The sequence below is a fragment of the Lontra canadensis genome, unplaced genomic scaffold (assembly GCF_010015895.1).
Source record: "Lontra canadensis isolate GAN:19392208 unplaced genomic scaffold, GSC_riverotter_1.0 scaffold4, whole genome shotgun sequence".
NCBI lineage: Eukaryota > Metazoa > Chordata > Mammalia > Carnivora > Mustelidae > Lontra > Lontra canadensis.
This window is the reverse complement of record NW_022630998.1, coordinates 24,043,769-24,064,734: the sequence shown is the minus strand read 5'-3', so window position 1 is coordinate 24,064,734 and position 20,966 is coordinate 24,043,769. Positions and strand designations below refer to the sequence as shown.

At 40.2% G+C, this 20,966-nt stretch overlaps 2 protein-coding genes across 8 annotated transcripts in view; one reads left to right on the top strand and one right to left on the bottom strand.

Annotated features, from left to right (window-relative positions):
• MBLAC2 (metallo-beta-lactamase domain containing 2) overlaps positions 1–3,031 on the bottom strand; it is a 15,776-nt gene extending 12,745 nt beyond the window's left edge. Inside the window, exon 1 of the mRNA XM_032846632.1 lies at positions 2,134–3,031. Coding sequence (XP_032702523.1) covers positions 2,134–2,587 — 454 coding nt within the window. The 5' untranslated portion in view covers positions 2,588–3,031. The remainder of the gene's footprint in view (positions 1–2,133) is intronic.
• Positions 3,032–3,036: 5 nt separating this feature from the next.
• The window catches only part of POLR3G (RNA polymerase III subunit G), a 70,195-nt gene continuing 52,265 nt past the window's right edge, over positions 3,037–20,966 (top strand). For 5 of the 7 annotated variants that reach the window (XM_032846653.1, XM_032846667.1, XM_032846689.1 and 2 more), the window contains exons 1-3: positions 11,419–11,535; positions 14,229–14,358; positions 19,946–20,002. In XM_032846653.1, the coding sequence (XP_032702544.1) occupies positions 11,419–11,535; positions 14,229–14,358; positions 19,946–20,002 (304 nt within the window). Of the gene's footprint in view, positions 3,318–11,385; positions 11,536–14,228; positions 14,359–19,945; positions 20,003–20,966 lie in introns of those variants that run through there. The other 2 variants (XM_032846680.1, XM_032846672.1) reach the window with 1 other exon arrangement.

Sequence of the window (20,966 nt, the reverse complement as noted above, 5' to 3'; positions counted from 1 at the left end):
TATAATAAACCAATGACTTCAGTCTCCTTATGCTCTAATTAAAGCAACAACTTTATGCTGTTTGGATATGTGCTGTTCATGTGTGTGTGTGTAACTGTATGAATTTTTCATATAAATACTTTATATCTCCTTCTAGGCATCTGGATCATGATAACAGCAAGTCAGCAGGCCACACCATTCAGAAGAGAAAGGAAATTAATATTCCTGAGAAAAGAGGAAATTAGATACTACTTGAGAGGTGAGGCATTCTGCTCCTAATGAAAAACACCTTTTGATTTAACACACTATTCTCAGCTTTAAGTGTTTGGTAAATATTAAGCTTTTTTTTTTTTTTTTCACACTTTCAAAGGCTTACAGGCCCCCTGCAGTTCCAAAATGTTATAATATTACTACCATCAACTAGGATTTAGGAAACCTGGATTCTAGTCCTAGCTCTTTTCCAAACTGGGTATGTGATCTCAGGCATGATATTCAGGCCTGCTTGGGCTCTTTACTTATAAAATATAAAATTCTTATCATTCTTTCACCATTCATTTCCTATTGCTGGCACAGGAGCAAAAGTAAATAAATCAGAAGTAATTTATTATTCATTCAGACAAATTAATATATTTAAATGTTTAATATATTTTAAACATTTTTTGGTCTCAGTGCTACAACTACTTAACTCTGAATACCCATCAACTGCATGGAAATCGTACCTCTAAAAAGTATCGATTTTATCAAGAAATACAAGAATATTGTATATCTACTTTTCTTTCATCTCAAATTATCAGATAATGACTACTACCTAACAAGCCTTTTTTTTTAATCTTTGGATTGAAAATTTTAATGAAAAGACTTTTTCAGTGGGGTGTGAGGTACAGAATCTTGCTTTCTATTTTTTGATATTTCAAATGTTCAAGATCTCATCTGTATGATAAACTGATTATTATAAAATATTTCATATTTGTCATATTGGTCAGTCATAAAGTAGCCTTATTGTGCAACAGATTTTTCTACCTCTTGAAGGAATGTTTTAATAAATAAAATTGGCAATTAAAATGGTTTCAAGATAAAAATGTGAGAAGGGGTTTCATATCCTACTCAGAATTATCAAAATGTATTTAAGGGGTAGGATTTATGATCTACATGCTTTGATCTCCCCAGTCTTGGTACCAGTCCTAGCTTTTGTCACTATCTTGCTTTGTGGACTTTAGGCAAGCCATTTAATTAGGGGTCAGCCATCTCACTTCAAACCTGTTGTGAAGATAAAATGAAATCAACAAAAGTATTCTAAAAGGAAAAAAAGGAATATAAAAATAATGCTATTATGGCTAATTAGCTCAATTATTCAACGTGCTGGGGTTGAGAGGGCTCTTATTCCATTAATTTCTTTCTGATCCCCATCCTTTTACAGAACCAGAGGCCCAAGGCTATCCATGCATTAGTTCACATACTTCAGCATCACCGGAAATACCTCCTTATTTTTTTCAGGCCTTGCTTTAAACCAGACCATATATTGTCATACTGTAAGACTCACATACTCTTTTTATGTTCACTATCAAGCTTTTCTCTAATGAGGCTACAACAAGAACAGAAACCTATCTGGAGATAAGGATGCACGAGCAGATTTGGAACCACTGCTCTCTAATGGCTTTCTAAACCTACAGGTGGGAATTGCTTATACCCAGCAGTGACCACTGACATCCCGGATGAAGTCAGCCGGCCTCAAAAGCACAGAGCATGTCATGAACTCTCTGTGAGGAGTCATTACTTAGAAGTCTTTTCGCTAGAAAAGCGTCTGGAAATCAGCTGTTCGGGAAAAGAATGGGTAATCCCTAGTCACAAGCCTCTGTAGTGTTACTACTGTATCTTGCATAGGAAAATGACTAGGGGGTGGGGCCGGCTTTAATTCCAGTACTTGGCGTTGCCACACGGTGCCAGAACTGGTCTCTGGTAGGGAAGGCTGCGATGGCCTTGGCCCCCATCGAGTGGGCTTCTACCCAGGAAAGGGAGAAAAGAGTAGTGGTGTTTCTGCGATGTGACAAAACGGGCCAGCTTAAAGCCACGCACGTCTGCAGCATGCATCCCTCGAACAGTTTTTCCCAATCCCCTCCCTTAAAGACAGAGCGCGCGCCCGTGAGGGCCCATTACCATCCTGCAGGATGAGGGTGGGCTGTACCGCCTGCACTCGGAACTGCCTGGCCCTCCAGCCGGGGCTGGGTGCCCGCACCACCTCGCTGTCAGACAGCCAGGTCACGGTCTCAAAGTTGTCCCCGCGAGCCAGCGCCTCGGCCTCGGCATGATGCACGGCCACCCGGTCGAACTGGTAGAGGCCTCCGGAGTGGTCGAAGTGCACGTGGGTGGCCACGGCCAGCAGTGGCCGGCACGCCGCGTCCTCTTTGGCCCCGTGATCCTGCAAGAGCCCAGAGGAGTACAGGTACTCCGGGAGGCTGCGCAGCCCCAGGCCCGTATCGATCACCACATCTTGCTCGGAACCGCGCACCAGCCAGATATTGGCGCGGTTGCCCGACTCATAGAAGCGTTCCTGAATCCAGAAGATGCCGTCGCCCAGGGACTTGTGGGCGTACCACTCGAGCGCGGACATGCTGGGCAGGGGTGCGGTCGGGTGGAGCGGGTGTAGGTGTGTGTGCCTCTGGCAGGCTGTCCAGACGCTAGGCGCTGGGGCGGTGTGGAGCGGTCAGCCCGCAGCCAGCGAGGAGGCGCAGAACGAGGAGAGGGCGGGGGATCCGGGAGATGCGAGGGCGGGGGGAGAACTAGGAGGAAGGACGCGCCGAGACGCGGCCTGGAGAGTCCGCCCGCACCCTCCAGCCAGGTCCGCAGAGAGCAGAGGTTGCTCTGCCCGCACCGAGGCGCGGGAGTAGTCGCGGCTTCAACAGCTGCAGCACGAGAGAACGTTAACGCAGGGGCACTGCTGCAGACTGGAGACCCAGAAGGGGACACTTTATTCACCCCAGGGGTCTGACTGCAGAGGCGAGAAGCTAGGCGGGGGAGGTGCCAGGTCCTCCCACCTACCGCGCGCTGCGAAGCGCATTTCCAGCCGGCGCCGAAAGAGTCAGGCCAAGCCGGATGGACGAGTACGGCTCCTGCCAAGGGCTAAAAAGCTCTTGGCCCAGCAGGCGGGGCCTAGCTAGGGAGTGGGCGGGGCTTACTGGTTGCGATCGGAACCGGGCTCTGAGGCCGCGTGGAGGGCGGAGCGCGCTTCTCCAGAGGTGGAACCCGTATCCCAGCGCCCGCGCCTTCTGTCTGCACCCCTTCCTTGCCGGCCGGTACTTCGGCTGCACAGTTTTACCCAAGCCTCAAGACTTAGTGAGCAGGTAACAGAGGGAGTGATTGAGGGGTTGGGAGGAGATGGAGAGGGTAGAGAGAAGTTAAAGGGGCACATGGAGAAGGTGGGGGAAGTCAGGGTGGCGATTCACTAAAGCGCTTCTGGATTGAGGGGCGTGGGGAGATCGCTCTACCTTTCCTTCTCCTAATCCCTTCACAATCTTTGAAAACTGTCCTTTCCAGATTTTACCTAGTCTCCACTTCCTGGGACTGTTTGCAGTGAGTTAGAAGGGGATTTATGATGGTAGATTTTCAAATCTGGTGACTGTGATTGGCTCAAGCGCGAGTCATTGCCGCAGACTTGCTGCTTAAGGACCGACTATTCTCTATGTTTTCCTAACTCTTGGCACTCTCCCCTGCATCGCGGGGAGAGGATTTGTTAATAACGTTTTTCTGGTCTTCTGAAAAACGAAATTCTGTATTCCTTCCCCTACCCTCCGTTTTTTTTGTTTGTTTGTTTGTTTGTTTTTGGTTAGTTTGTTCGCTCTTGGAAGAGAGCAAAGAAACTTGATAGAAAGGCTCAAGTAAAGGTGGAGGCAGTCGCACCTTGTGAGAACGGAAAACGTGGATAGTGCCTGGGTGTGGCCCAGCCCGCCACAGAAATTACCCCTACTCTTAACACCAGGTCCCTGTCCCCACCTAACACTTCCCAGCAATTGAAACATCAAGTTAGGCTTCAAAAATTCCCTTGAGAACTTGACTAACCTCCTTACTCAGCCAGGAAAAATTATAAAGATACCCATGAGATAGCATTATAAAAAATAATTAAGAAAACCCTTTTTGTGGCAGCTACTAATAAGCCTTCATAGGAGAAATGTACTGTCTTCCCCTACACTCCTAAAGCCTTTGGTGAGGATGCAGCTTTTCTCAATATTTTCCTAATCTAGTTAGAATCTATCCAGTCACTCTGTTCAGGGCTATCCATACATACAAGGTCTTGAGCTAGATGATATGTGAGAATAGAACTGGATGGGGGGGGGGAGAAGTTGTAATCTGCATTTTCAAGAATTTGAGGGAAGATAATACCTATGCACAAATATTTGTATGCAAAGCAGTATAGGATATATACCACAGAGGAAGTAAAAACTAGGTGCTATATAAGGATACAAATGGAAATGATTGTTTAAGAGTGGTATTTGAGCAGGACTTATAAGACCAGTTTGTTAGGATGCCCTCCGCTGGGAAGTACAGAGCTTTCTGTAGTTGGGTATTTTTCCTCTAGGCAGAGGGGAACCACTGTAGGAGAAATGGAGGGATATCTTTACTAGGCGGTAAGTTCAGCAATAATTCACCCAGTGTTTATTGGACTTTTGCTAGGCTCTGATTAGTGATCGAGCATGAAAATGTGAGTAAGTCTTCAAGGAGGCCTTCATGATTACAGATCCTTCTGCTTGCATCACACTTTTCCCTGAATGTCTGTCCTTTCTTAGTTCTTAACATGGCCTTTCCATTTCCTGTGCTAGGCTGTGAGCTCTAGGAGAGCAGAAGCTTTGTTTTTGCTCACTGCTGTATGCCCAGTATGGAGAAGATCGTCTGACACAGAGGGTGCTTAATAAATACTTGATGAATGGGTAATTGAAGAGCTTACTGGAAAGACAGACAAGAACTGACAATTACAACATGATTTTTTTAAAAGGGTAATAAAAGCAGGTCTCTCCCTTCTCTGTCTCCTCCTCCGGAGGAGACAGAGAAGGGAGAGACCTACCTCCATGTTGGGTGGAGAAAAAGTATATTTGCACAGCATCTTAAATGATGTTGGGGCTTGCTCAGGTAGATGTAGGAGGAAGGCATTCCAGGCAGAAGGAATGCTACAAGCAAGAGCTGGTGTAGCAGAGTTGAGAGTGGCTAGAGTATGGTGTGCAGGGCGCAAGAGGCAGAAAGTTAGACTTAAAGCTTTGTTAGTTAAGGAGAGTGACACATCGAGGTTTATGTTCTAGAAAGATGACTTGAAAGTGGATTGAAAAGGGGTGTCTGGCCATGGGAATTTACTTGTTCTGTGTTAGAGATCCAGGTGAGAAATTGTAAAGGTCTGAACAAAAGCAGAGGTGAAGGAAGGTCAGCATGTAAGACCTTCCTAACATTCATCTATTAATGAGGGGATTGAGGGAGATGGGGAGGAGGTCAGTAGGACTATGGGATTCTGATTGGGACAATTTAGGTGTCACTCTCATCAGAAAAGATACTGTGACCTGGCTTTCAAGTCCTCCCCTAGCTTCCATGCCTGCTTACATCTTTTTTTTGTACATTTATTCACCTCGCCAGTATGTGCAAGGGACAGTGTGAAATGTGGAAGACAATGCATTTAGGCCAGAACATAACTCATAAAATGTTCGTACTATGAGGAATTTTAGAGATTAACTCAGGCTCTGCTGCAAGATTGTCTTTATAATTGATTAGAATGGGCTTTGCATTTCAACTCTTGGAGGCTTGAACTACACCCATCAAACTATCTCAGAACAGTTCTGAATTGGAATTTTCAGGAGTCATTCCAAAATGGAAGATAATGCTTCTTATTTTAAATTTTTTAAAAAAGATTTTATTTATTTATTTGACCCAAAGAGAGAGATCACAAGTAGGTAGAGAGACAGACAGAGAGAGAGGGGAGGCAGACTCCCTGCTGAGCAGAGAGCCCAGTGTTGGACTCAATCCCAGAACCCTGAGATCATGACCTGAGCCAAAGGTAGAGGCATAACCCACTGAGCCACCCAGGCGCCCTGATTTTACACTTTTAAATTCAGTCAATTTCGCCATTACTAAATCACTTCTTTGTAAAGATTAAAGATATCTGTGGGATTAAAAAAAATCTTCAGCTAACCTAGAAGTGTGTTTCAGATAGCATAATGTAGATGAACGGTCAATGGAAAGATACCTGAGGCTTTAACCCAGTTCTGTCTTTGTTAGGAATTAATTGCGTGTCTTTAGGCAGTCAGCTAGCCTCTCAGGGCTTCACTTTCCTCTTTTAGAAAATGCAAAGTTTAATCTGAATCAGTGGTTCTTAATTTGCTACACATTGTAATCTCTGGGAAGGCTTTAAAAAGTCCTAAGGCCTAAATCCCATCTCCAGAAATTGTGATTTTGTTGTTCTGGGGAGGAAGCCTGAGGTATGTTTTGTTTCGTTTTGTTTTTAAATTCTGATGATTCCAGTGTACATCCAGGTCTCCAACTTTAACGTTCTGGAAGTTTAAAAACACCACCAACAACAATGTCAATAACTGGCTGACTGATTTGGGTAGGTTTGCTCATGAAATCATATGACAGAAGGAAAGAAAGAAAGAAAGAAGGAGCTCAACATTAATTGTGGAACTGCTACTGTCTAGAGAGCACTGTGCTAGACAGTGAGGGGTATAAAATCTCTATTGTTACTATAGCCGAAGAAATAAACAAACAGAAAACATAAGTGAAACTCCTTCCCTTTGGAAAGGACCCATTTCCTAAAAAGGGCATTTCTTCCAGAATTAAAGAGCAGTGATGTGTAACACCTCAATTTTTATTTATTTTAACAGGAGGATCTCTCTTAAGAGCAAGGTGGGGTGAAATGACTGTTGTGGATTTTTGAGGGACTTAAACTGGATCTTAAGGTGAAAGGGGATCCATTGAGGCAGGAATAAAGAGGGAGTAGATTGCAGTGGAGAGAATGGTCAACAAGATATGATGATAGAAGGAGTCAGGAGAATGGTGCAGGCATCTTAAAAGGACCCTTATTACTTGGGTCGAGTAATTATTACTTGAACTCAATTCCATAGCCAAGAAGGAAATGAGAAGAGTAGGATAATCAGAACTATGCCTCAGGATGAATAATGTAGAAGGATAAATTCAAATAAATGGTAAAAACAAGGGATATGACAAAACTTGCAGTCAGTCAAAAGTGAGGTAAAAAGGGGCTACATGGGATTATGGTAGAGGAAATGAAAAGGAAGGGATGCTTTGAAGGAAGAATTAGCTGATTGATTTGATGGGGGGGGTGAAAAAGAGTGAGAAATCAATACCGATGCCCTCCACATCATCAAATGTTGGTGACTGGGAAAATAACATACCATGGACAGAAATAGGGTTGTAATACCTGAAAGGAAAGCTAGTTGGTGTAGAGGGAAGACGATCTCAGTATTTTAAGTTTAAAGTGCTTTCCAGATATTCTTTTGATAATGGGAACATGGGCTGAAACTCAAGACAAAGGTCAGTGCTGGAGATAATAGTGTGACTAGTCATCACACCCTGAATGTGGATGTGTTTTCTGAAGACCAAGACCAAAAAGAGCAGAAGGCCAAAGATTGTACCTTAAGGAAACTATATTTAGGACTTTAAGAATAGAAGTAGAAAAAGAAAAGAAAAGTCAGTGAGGTAGAAAGACCTGGAGGGGTTGTTGTTGTTGAGGTTTGTTTGTTTAAGTAAGCTCCACACCCATGGAGGAACCCATCACTGGGCTTGAACTCATGACCCTGAAATCAAGAACTGGGCTGAGATCAAGAGTCAAACACTTACCTGACTGAGCCACCCAGGCACCCTAAAACCTGGAGTTTTAATAAAGCCTAGGAAAGAGAATTCCAAAAGGGAGGAGGCAACAGTGAGCTATGTGCTTTGGAAGTCCAGGAGCATGACAAAAGGACAGTGGATTTTACCACTGGGGATCATTGGGGCCTTTGCATTTCAGCATCTTTGTGAGTGTAGTGTTCATCACAAGTGAGGTAAAAGTCAAACCCCTTACCACAGCTCACACAGGGTTCCACAAAACCTGGCCTCAACCCACCTCCCTTTACTCCTCACTCCTTACCAACAACATGGCTCTCTTGTTCCTCGGACACTCCCAGCATGTAACTTCTTCCTCTGCACTTGCTTTCCTTCTCTAACTATCTCTGCTTTGCCCCTCGCTCCTGTGGCTCACAGGCCTTCTCCAGCATGCTGCTCAGATTTATCCTCCAGAGAAATCCCTTCCTTGTGTGAAAAGCCACTACCATACCCCTTTGTTGTTCTCTATCCCCTTACCATGAGTTCTTTTTCTTCAGAGCTGTATTGATAATTTTCTAGGGCTGCTCTCACATTTTACCACAAATTGGGTGGCTTACAACAACAGAAACTTATTCCCTTGCAGTTCTGGAGGTCCAAAGTCTGAAATCAGGATGTGAACAGGGTTCATTCTTTCTGACAACATTGAGGAAAAATTTGCTCCCTGCCTCTCCTAGCTTGTAGAACATCCTGGCACTGTCTGGTGTTCCTGGCTTGTAACTGCAGCACTCCACTAGCTGCCTTCGTCTTCATATGGTGTTTTCCCACTGTGCATGTCTCTCTGCCCAGATTTCCCTCTTAGAAGGACGCCTTTCATTGGAAGAGGGCTCACCCTGATTTGCTGTGACCTCATCTTAATGTGATTACATCTGCAAAGACTTTACTTCCAAATAAGGAAGGTCACATTCACAGGTACTGGGGGTTAGGAGTTCCAGCATATTTTGGGGGAGGGAGGGACACAATTCAGCCCACGACAAGAATACAAACATTATGTTACACACTTACTTGTTTACGTATTTGTGTTCTTTCAGCTGCTGAAATACAAGCTCTTAGGACAGGGACACAATTTTATTCAAAGCTTTCTGGGTCCTGCCACAGTGCCTGGAATGCTCAATGTTGGTTGAATGAATGACTCAGTGAAATTGGTCTATAGGAAGTAGAGGAAGATTTGGATAATGAGGAAATGGGGAAAGTTGGTTAAAAAAAAAAAAAAAAGCCCTTTAGTCAAGAAGTTTGGGAGGGTGAAAAAAGGACAAGGTAGTGGTCGACTCAGAGGATTCCAAAGATTGAGGCTTAGGCCTCATTTGTGAGCCATTTTTCCTATGAGACAGTTACTGGAGTCCAAGAAATACGTCTCAGCTCTGCAAGAGAAGAAAATGAATGTGTCAGTTTCTCTAGGTATGGGACGAAAGACTCCTAAGAGCCAAACTAAAAAGAGATGAATCTCTAGGCCAGAATACCTTGTAATCATTAAGGGTGGCTCAAGAGCTAGGACTGATTTTTCTGCCAAGGGCAGTGTATTCACTAATGATATCAGTTTATATACCCAAAGGTGTTTAATAAATATGGAAGTGTAGAGGCAGCAGGGTTTGATCTTTCTCAAGGGGTATTTCCTCAAGCAGTGGTAGCTGATAACTCTTTTTTTAGGGTGAATTTTCCCAACTGATTCTTAGAGTCCACCTCCAAAGATTCTGGTGTAAGGTTGAATACTTGAGGATCACTTGAGATTCTGTATATTTAACAAGTTCCCCAGGTAATTCTTATGATCAGGTGTTTTGGGAAATGTTACCCAGAATTCTTCTTAATCTTTATTTCGTAGCAAATGCCAGATTAGAATTAAGCCCATGGTCTCAACCATGCCTCCTGGGCTCCCACACTTCATTTCTTAGAGTAAACGTGTCTTTCTGCTCAGCAGTTTTCATACTTGGGAAACCTGCTTTGTGTGGGCTCAGCGTATGCTTGGGTGACTCAGCACATGAAACACAGCCATTTGGATATTCTCCCTTTCTTTGAACAGATGGAATGAGCCTGATTATTAAAATAAGCACGTTTCCTGTATAACTTGTGCTTCCTTGTAACTAAATAGTGATTGAGGGAAACTGATTCCTGATAGAATGCCAATTAGTAGATATGGAAAGAACAGAATTACAGTCCATAATGGAATGATGAATTTAGACTACAATCATCAATGGCTGCTAAAATCATTAGGTAGAAACTGATGGGGAAGTTTATACTAGATGAAACAGACTGATAGTACCTGAACCCACTCAACCAGAGAACATCACCAAGAGAGAGAGTTCATGTGTATCCTGAGGTGAAGAAGTAGGAAGAACAGAGCATCTCTTTTAAGTCTTCTTGCAAAAAATTTAACTCAAATTTGAGTAAATGTCTAGCCCACCTATTTAGAAAATACAGGGACTAGAGGAATGTATTAAGCCACATCTCATGGATTCAGTTCCTCAGATTCAGAAATGGGAGAATGTCTAGCCTTGCTACTTTCAAACTGTGGACTGCATACTAGCGGCCCTGGTATCCCCAGAGAGCTTGTTAGAAATGCAGGTTCTCAGCCAAATGAAAGACTCCGCATTTTAACAAGATCCTAGGTAATTCTCGTGTGCCTTAAATTTGGAGAAGCATTGTCCAGGAAATGACCTCATGTTTTCAGCAAATAATGGCAAGGTAGAAAGAGAGAGGGACTGTTGAGTGGTATGGATATATTACTGCTTTGTTGGGCTTGCAGGATTGAATGATGTATCAGTGGGAAAAGAGATTTAGAGGATGTGTTAAAATCATCACTATAGTCAAATGCAGACTTGTAATGAAAGAGCCTTGGTTTAGGGACCCCTGTTAATATGCTGCCAGCTCACTTCTCACTCTATAGTATAACCATGTTTCAGACAATTCAGAAATTCAATGCAAAACTTGAGTATGTGACGTCTCTGCCCTCCCCAAAGTTGAAAAGAGTACAGGTTTATCATACCTTTAATTTAATTTTTTTTTTTTTTTTTTTTTTTTGCTTGGACACAATTCAGAGTCTTAATGAGCCTGTTCCCATTTCTAAAAGGACATTAGATTAGATCTCAAGGATTCTTTCCAACACTCAAATTCTAGGATAAATAAATCATTTAAAAATCTCAATGTATATGACTAATGATAGTGTATGTGACTAAGGATAGTCTTCACGTTGAATGTAAAAGCAAGTCAGTCTGTCTTCATCAGCTAGACCTTTCTTGTCCACACTTTTCACAAAGGTCTGAGATCTTGATGCCAAATCACAGAGAGGCAGAGAGAACTGCGTCAGCTGGTTGTACAGTGGTCCAGGCAATGTCTCAAAGGAGCCCCAGGGTCAGCTGTTCACCTGGGGCCAAGGTGAGGAGTTGAGGCCATCCTCATATCACCTGCCAGGTGTGAGGGGTCCAGAAATTAGTCTATCGTATGTTTCTTTCTTTACAAGTTTTACTTTCCAGAAGTATTTTAAATTGGCCGTGCTACCTAACAGGCAGAGTTTTATATTTTGCTTTAAAATATTGGTTCCCTTTTTTACACGATGTCTTTCAGAATTTACCCACTTTTCTGGTATAAAGAATTCTGATGGCTGGGAATAAAGGACGCGGACGTGCAGCTTATACCTTTAATATTGAGGCCGTTGGGTTTAGCAGAGGTGAAAAGTTACCTGATGTAGTATTGAAACCACCTCCTCTATTTCCCGTAAGTACATTAAAAGCGGATTTCTCATGGTTCTTTCATGTTTTAAAGAAAATTAAAATTCTATATAGGACTGAATAGAGGATACCATGATAAAATCTTAAATGTAAGAAAGCCAAAAAGAGTGTGCTTTGCTGCTGCTGTTCTTCCCTGAACCTCTTTCTGATTTTTAACACGGCTTTCTTAAAACATAGAAAAAACTGTACTCACCTTTCCTTAAATATACTCAGTCCTGTGTGAACGAAGAAAGAACTTTTTTCAATTCCTGCATCTTCTATTGCTGTTTCTGATGTATTCCAACATCAAAATAATATTTTTGAAAGTCAGGTTAGATTTTACAATGGTCCCCAATGGTCCTCACTCTACCAGACTTTCACTTAATGATTTTCTTCTCATCTTATATCTATAGAATTTGATTTTACTCCCTAGAATACCATTCAGTCTACTATTCCCTACTCTTTTTTTTTTTGCTTATTTCTCTATTTTTTGAAAGTCAATTTGAATTTTGTTGCTGTTTCTCAACATCTAAGTGTTCCTACTACATTTAGTGTTGCTTTTAAATTTAATGAGTATGCTGTAAACTTAATTGGCATAATATTTAATGCTTTCACTTTGCATTTAGTTTAAAACCTGAGCTTACATTTCCAGGTATGTATGTGTTACAGTATTAAAAAAATGAAAAATCATAAATAACCATACACCTCTCAATCCAGAAATCTTTCCCCTATCTCAAAAGGGAAAAGTCACTTGTCAAAAGAATATGTAAGTAGAGGACCCTGAACAAATGTATCTAGGGATCTAGATGTCTTACACAGGGAGTCTCTACTTTTTGCTCTTGGTATTTTCCCTTTTTGATATTTAGTAAATAGCCTGGAACAACAGTAAACATCCCAGGCAGAGGCATAATGTCACTTTATACATTGATTTCTTTTTTTTTTTTTTTAAGATTTTATTTATTTGACAGAGAGATCACAAGTAGGCAGAGAGGCAGACGGGGTGGGGGGGGGTGGGAAGCAGGCTCCCTGCTGAGCAGAGAGCCCGATGCGGGGCTCCATCCCAGGACGCTGGGATCATGACCTGAGCTGAAAGCAGAGGCTTTAACCTACTGAGCCACCCAGGCACCCCTACATTGATTTCTTTTAAAACAAGCTCTTCTGCATGTGTGAGGATACTTCTAAACACTGGGAATATTAGGACATGTTGTCTTATACTTGGAATAAAATTAAAATTCCTTACTGCTGGCAGACTGGCTCTGTTTGATATGGCCTTGCTGGTGTCTCTCTAACTTTTCTCATCACCAACCTTCTCTCTCCCTAGCCATCATGGCCTCCTTGTTCTCTCAGACATTTTCCTGTGCTGGTTTCCCTGACTGGAGCCATCTGTTGTTCTCAAGTCTTTCCATGATAGCTTCCTAATTTTTTCCAGAGCTCTGCCCAAAGGTGACTTCCTGAGAGGTCATGTGTGCTTACCGTGTCTAGACCAACTACATCCAGCCTGCATGTACTCTGTCCATCACTCTTTCCTCTACCCAGCTTCCTTGTTTTCATGCCACTTATCTCTATCTGAAATTGTGTATTTCCTCATTGTTTACTCACATCTTGTGTTTTTCTCCCCTAGAATGTAAGATCCATAAGGGCAGGAAGTTTGATTAGTTCATCATGATGTCTCTTGTCTATGTCTGGCTTATAGTAAGCACTCAATAAATAGTTGTAGAATGAATGAATAAATTCAGAGTGAAATTTTGAAAATGTATCCTATACTTAGCTCTGATAATGTCTTTTTTTTTTTTTAGAAATGTCTTTACTATATACCCGGAGGCCCCACAATTTAATAAACATATGTATTTTATGATTATACATACATATATCCATATATGTGCATGTGTGTAATTCTTTAAAAGTGAAGGCATAGAGAGGCACCTGGGTGGCTCAGTCATTTGGGCATCTGACTCTTGATTTCAGCCCAGGTTATAATCTCAGGGTCTTGGGATCAAACACTAGGTCAAGCTCTGCTCTGAGTATGGAACCTGCTTGGGATTCTCTCTCCTTCTCCCTCTGTATCTTCCCACCCCCACATATCCACATGCATGTGTTCTCTCTTTGTCTAAAAAAAAAAAAAAAAAATTGAAAATGTAAATTCAAATTCCTGCTTTGTCATTTACATGTCATATGAGCTTAGAGATTGTTCACTTCTCAATTTATTTACTGTCAAAGGGAAAATATTGATGATACTTAACTGGGATCATGGATGTTGTATATTGAGGACATCCTGGTCAGAGTAACCACTTGCTAAATAACAGCTGCTACTTTTATTCTTTTTTTTTTTTTTTTAAGCTACTGCTCCCACTAGTACCACCACTACTAATTGAGGTTAATAGGAAACTAAAGCAGTTGCTGTCATTTGGGTGCCTTGACTTCTAAACTATGTAATCAAGGTCAACGGACTATGGAACAAAATAACTGTTGGTGTGGTCAGAAGGAAAATTAAGCATCTTTCTTTCCTACCTCTATAATAAGAACAAGGTAGGAAATGGGCTAAAAGGTTAAAAAGATGACAAAAGTTCAATATCTTTTGAGCTGATTATAAAACTTAAAATCTGTAAGATGTAGTTTTTTAATAAAACTGACATTTTCCAGGTTATAGACAAAAGGGATATTTAAAAACTTAATTTATTAAAAAAATTGTCTCTTAAAAAGGATACAGATTATAAACCAGTGCCACTGAAAGCAGGAGAGGGTGAAGATTATATGCTGGCCTTGAAACAGGAGTTGAGAGAAACTATGAAAAGAATGCCTTATTACATAGAAACACCTGAAGAAAAACAAGGTGGGTAGTAGAATCTTTGATTATGTGGCTGAATGGATACAGATGAAATAATGTTTCTATATAAGATACAAAGGTCAATTAATGCATTTAATTAGGTTGATGGATTTAGTTCAATCAGAAATTATCCACTACCTTGGAAAAGCATACTTAATGTTGATTTAACAAAAAATGTATTTTAAACTTTTGATATTTTATTATTATTATTTTTTTAAGATTTTATTTATTTATTTGACAGAGAGATCACAAGCAGGCAGAGAGGCAGGCAGAGAGAGAGGAGGAAGCAGGCTCCCTGCTGAGCAGAGAGCCCGATGCGGGGCTCCATCCCAGGACTCCGAGATCATGACCCGAGCCGAAGGCAGCGGCTTAACCCACTGAGCCACCCAGGCGCCCCTGATATTTTATTTTTAAAATTACCTTTCAAGAGAGATTTTATGCGTTTGGTGAAAATTTTGAGAAACAAAAATATTAAAAAATGAAAGTTACCTATAATGCATATGTCTAGGGATCTATTAATATTATATTGTATATTCTGGATTTTTTTCTTTTATATGGGTATTCTTTTTATAAAATTGGATTCATGGTCTTTGTATCTTCCTTTTCTACCCAATAGCAAGTTATTAGCCTTTTCACATATCCTTAGTATTCTTTTTTCTTTTTTAAAGATTTTATGTATTTATTTGACAGACAGAGATCATAAGTAGGCAGAGAGGCAGGCAGAGAGAGAGAGAGGAGGAAGCAGGCTCTCCGATGAGCAGAGAGCCCGATGCGGGGCTCGATCCCAGGACCCTGAAATCATGACCTAAGCCAAAGGCAGAGGCTTTAACCCACTGAGCCACCCAGGCGCCCCTATCCTTAGTATTCTTGGAAATTTTAATGACTACGTGGTATTTCATTGTGTGTCTATAACATTATTTATTGTGAGTAGTTGCCTGCTATTAGATTTAAAGTGGTTTTTTTGCTCATATATGTATATAATGCAATGATTATTATTCTTTATATCAGTCTGATAATTTAATATTTTGGTTAAAACTTTTAAAAGCCTTGACTATATTTTGGCTTATTATTTCTATATCAGACATAATAGGAAGCATCAAGCATGTATTCATTGGTTATACCAAGGACAGAGAGGAGAAATTACAGCTGGAGAAGGCTTGACAGTCTCAGACAGGGAGTGGGAAGTGGTTTTAGAGGAAGAGAACCCATTCCTGAGTAGTTATTTAGCACAGTAGATCTATATTGATTTTCAGTTTCTGCCCTTGAATGATGAAATTAGAGAGATCAATATCATCCTTGAGTTCCCAAAACAACATCATTAAAGAATGAGAAATTCATACAGTATCATCTCATTCCATTAGTATTAAAAATGCATTCCATTTTAACTCTGCGTAAAAGACTTAGAACTAAGAGTCAAAAAGAAAGTCTTACATAGTAATATTATATGTGCTTATAATTATAAGAAGCATTTTAGACAAGTTCATTTAATTTTTTAAACATAATGGCCTAAAATTGATATAATGGTTTCATAAGACATTTTTATCTCAAAAATACTGAATTTTTTTTTGCTTTCATGATTATGTTGCATGCTTTTATCTATTTGATTAAAAAATGAAATTAAAGCTCTCATTTTAAAGATTTTAAAAAGTAAGATTAAATAAACTAATAAACATTTATTCTTAGAAAAAATAATAGTGTATACTTTAATCTTTTTAAAATTAGTGTTTTCTCTAGACCATGGAACAGATTAACCTAACTAAATATGATAATTATTAAAGCACTAGTCTAACTTACAAGTATGCCATTTTATTAAAGCCTACCCGTGAGTCTTTTAAACAGTGACATTAGGAACATTATTTTGTTGCTGGTTTCTGGGAGTAGTTGGCTTGTACCTGGATTAAGAGGCTCTTTATCTTTGATAATTGCACAAAGTATTTAAAAATACAAGGAATCTTTGTTTCTCTTTCTTTCTGGAGAAAATGCTTGCATAGAATTCTTTGAATTGATACAAGTACATTCTCCTTCAAAATCTTCATGTTTATTTTTCTTTTCTGCTGTAATGTGTTTTTAGAAAACTATAGTTGAAAATGAAGTTTTTAAGAAAAAACATACACATACATATGCATGTATATGGGTTAATATAATATATAGTATATATATATGCTTTTGTATGTGTGTGTGTATACATATTTACAATGTTTATATACCCTGCACACCACAAATGAGAAAGAATTGGCCAGACTGAACAGAAGTATGCAACTGTCAGAGGGAGCTGTATTCTGGGTAGTGTTGTACCACTGTACCTTTACCAGCCTTATCCTATCACTCACCACCTACATGATTTAGGAAAGAGAGACTTAGGGACTCATGTAAATAAATAAGGGTAAGAGGTTTCAAGGCTTCCTGGTAATTAAGTGGCTAGTGGCTCAGGGTATTGAGATTACAAAGAACCAAGGGCATAGAATAAAAATGTTTCTTGTTAGGGCACCTGGGTGGCTCAGTGGGTTAAAGCCTCTGCCTTCAGCTCAGGTCATAATCCCAGGGTCTTGGGATCAAGTCCCGCATCGGGCTCTCTGCTCCGCAGAGGGCCTGCTTCCTCCTCTCTCTCTGCCTGCCTCTCTGCCTACTTGTGATCTCTCTGTCAAATGAATAAACAAAATCTTTAAAAAAAGAAATGTTTCTTGTTGTGATATCTTCATAATTTGTTTATAATGTTCTTGGGTAGAATTATAGAAATGATTGGTATTTTCTTTACATGAAATTTATTATCTTTGTAATAAAAGAAAAACACTGATGAATATTATTACTTTAATGGATTACAGCTGCAAGGGTATATGGAGAGTGTCTGATCAATGGTTCCCAGATAAATCTCCTGAACCACTCAAGGCCAATGAGGTAGAAACAGGAGTGATAGTTGTGATGGTTCTGTAAGCCACTTTTAGAATTTCAAAAGCTTAATAGAAATTATACATTTACCTGGGGCACCTGGGTGGCTCAGTCATTAAGCTTTTGCCTTCGGCTCAGGTGATGATCCCAGGGTCCTGGGATTGAGCCCCAGAGCAGGCTAACCCTCTCCTGCTCCCCTGACTTGTGTTCCCTCTCTCGCTGTCTCTGTCAAGTAAGTAAACTCTTTAAAAAATAAAATAAAATAAAATATGTAATTCAGTGGCTTTTAGTATAGTTACAGAATTATGCAACCAACACTACTCTCTGATTTTTGAAACTTTTTCGTCATAAGAAACGCTATCCCTGTTAGAATCACCCCTCATTCTCTTGCAACCACTAATCTGTTTTGTCTGTAGTGATTTGTCTGTTCTGGACATTTCATATAAATGACTCAGTCAGTGGAGCATGCCACTATTGATCTCGGCATTGGAAGTTCAAGCCCAACATTGGGTATAGTGATTACTTAAAAATAAAATCTTTACAAAAAGGGAATCATAAAATGTGTCCTTTTGTGCCTGGCTTCTTTAACTTAGCATGATGTTTTCAGGATTCACTGATGGTACAACATGCTTCATTCCTTTTTATGGCTAAATAACATTCCATCGCTTTTTGTGCCACATTTTGTTTATCCATTTGCCAGTTGGTGGACATTTGGGTCAGTTCCACTTTGGAGCTATCATGATTATTGCTGCTTTGAACATTTATGTACATGTTTTTGAGTGGACATGAGGTATTTCTGTTGGGTATGTATCTAGAGTCATATGGTAACTCTATATTTAACATTTTGAGGACCTGCCCAACTGTTTTCCAAAGTGCTTGCACCATTTTTATTACCAACAATATATGAGGGTTCTAGTTTTTCCATACCCTTGCCTTTTGCTTATAGGCATTCTACTGGATATAAAGTGGTGTCTCATTGTGGTTTTGATTTGAGTCTCCGAAATAACTATGACTTTGAACATCTTATGTGTTTTTTTCCATGCATATCTTCTTAGGAGAAATGTCTGTTTAAATCCTTTACTTCTTTTTAACTGGATCTCAGTAGTTGGTTTTCAATATTGCTTATTCTTCTACAGTTTACTACTAAAGGTTAAATTTTTCCAAAATATGCAATCTGTTGTGGAGAAAATTTTAAAATGCAAATCTGTCATCTGTGCCGACTTCTCTTTACAAATAAAAAGCTTGAGAGCAAGATTGAAATCAAGGGGTGTCTGGGTGGCTCAGTGGGTGAAAGCTTCTGTCTTCAGCTCAGGTCATGATCCCAGGGTCCTGGGATCGAGCCCCTCATCGGGCTCTCTGCTTAGCAAGGAGCCTGCTTCCCCCGCCTCTCTCTGCCTACTTGTGATCCCTCTCTCTCTGTCAGATAAATAAAATCTTAAAAAAAAAAAATACTGAAGTCAAAACAATTAAAACCTAGAAGAGCTTGGCTTCTTGGTCTCCCTGATCTACTATTTATTTTAGTTATTTTTGTTTAACACTGTGTTATTAGTATTATGTGAAATCATGTTCTTAAGATGGAAGAGAAATCAGTACATATTTGGGCCTTGCTTTTTACATTTGCATCATTTGTATTAACTTCCCTATTTCATGGCTATACTCCTAAACCACTTTCTGTGATGAACCATGGTTTCAGGCTAGGGCTTGGTGGTGTTGCTTGCCAACTTAAGTTGCTAGGAAAGAGTTTGGGCCCTCATTGAGGGAGTTTCTTGTGGCAAAGTGGACAAAGCAGAAGTAAGAGCCTGTCCCATTTGGGGCAAGTGCATAAGGTCCCTGCAGAATTGTCAATAGTTGGCATGGAAGACTTGAAGCTTGCTCATTCATACCCCCTCAGGTCCAAACTTAGCTACTCCTATCCTTTTCCCCATTCTCCTCCTCACTGGATTGTGAAGAGTAGCTCATTGAGAAGCCTAATTGTGTATTAATGTGTATACCAAGCCCTGGAGGTGAGCATACAGCTCTCCATCTCCACATAGGTAGTTAATACATCCCAGTTAAACAAGATTTTAAGAGTGGGATCTGTAGGCTAATGTCACAAGAAGACTTTCTTGCCTGTATATGTAAGTAGCTTCCTGACCTGGCTTTGGGCTTTTGTGAATATTCTCAGAAATAAGTCAGGTTGTCTGATTCTGAACACTGTGTTAGGGTTTAGGTCTCTGCTCACCCCCAGCCATTCATACCCATTTGCTTCTTGCCACTCCCTCAAACTTGTAATATTTATTGAACTTTTCAATAGGTGTTCAGGGAACACATTATGTACAAATATAGGAAATTCCCTATGTGTGAAATAAAAGATGTTTTTTGGGGTTTGTTTTGTTTTGTCTTTAAATTATTTATTTATTTATTTATTTATTTATTTAACAGAGAGAGAAAGAGAGAGCACAAGCAGGGGGAACGGCAGAGGGAGAGGGAGAAGCAGGATCCCCACTGAACAGGGAATGCGGCTTGGGCCTCTATCCCAGGACCCTGGGATCATGATCTGAGCCAAAGGCAGACACTTAACCAACTGAGCCACCCAGGGACCCTGAAATAAAAGATGTTTTATTTTTTAACATAAAAATAAAACTGCTGTTTTTAGTTATGGCTTAGGAGTGGCTGAAGTTCAGGCTTATTCTTGACTTCTCTAATGAATACTTTATCTTTTTTCTAGATATTGAAAGATATAGTAAAAGATACATGAAGGTGTACAAAGAGGAATGGATACCAGGTAATTATAAAAGTGAGAGTATTAAAATAATGTTTAAAGTTTATCTCCCTACCCCATATTTTTTTTAGGGAAAATTTTCTATTTTCACCATAGGAATTTACGCTATAGGAAAATAGTCTGGCTCCTTTCCTGTAATTAATTAGTAATGTATATCCTTTGAAAACTAGGATACTTCCTTGTATTATAACAAGGAAGAGTTGAAGTGATATTGAAGTTCTTATTTATTTATTTATTTATTTGACACAGAGAGAGGTCACAAGTAGGCAGAGAGGCAGGCAGAGACAGAGAAGGGAAGCAGGCTCCCCACTGAGCAGAGATCCTGATATGGGCCTCAGTCCCAGGACCCTGATCGTGACCTGAGCCGAAGGCAGAGGCTTAACCCACTGAGCCACCCAGGCACCCGATTTTAAAATTCTTAAGATACTTTTTTATAAAATAGGACGTGCCAAACCCATCTGGGCTTTCCGTTTCCATTCGCTACAATTACAGTTTTAATCTACAGTACCAGTAATACTTCCATGTTTGTGAGTGATTTTACAGCTTTTGAGGAGAAAACAAGACTAGTTAAAGGACATTTTTAAGCCATGCTCGTGGATCTTCCTTTCTTTCAAACACACAGAGACTATTTTTATTTGTTAAGATACCTTTTCAATAGAACCATAGCTAAGAGAGTGTTTTTCAATGTTCACAAATTTTCCTTAAGCACAGGCAAGATGGAAGAAGCTAGAGAGATTTCATCCAGCTCATTCATTTTGCAGATAAAGAAATGTTGCCATAGAAATAGAGTGATTTATCAGGGTGACTTGCTAAGTATGACTAGAACCCAGGTCTTCTCATTTTTAACTTACTTCCCCTTTGACTTCTGTTCTTGGTGTTTTGTGGAAACTGCCTTTATGTAAGAGCATAAATGGCATTTACCAGCATTATTGCTTGCATGGGTTATAGTGATCTTTCCAGGATAGAT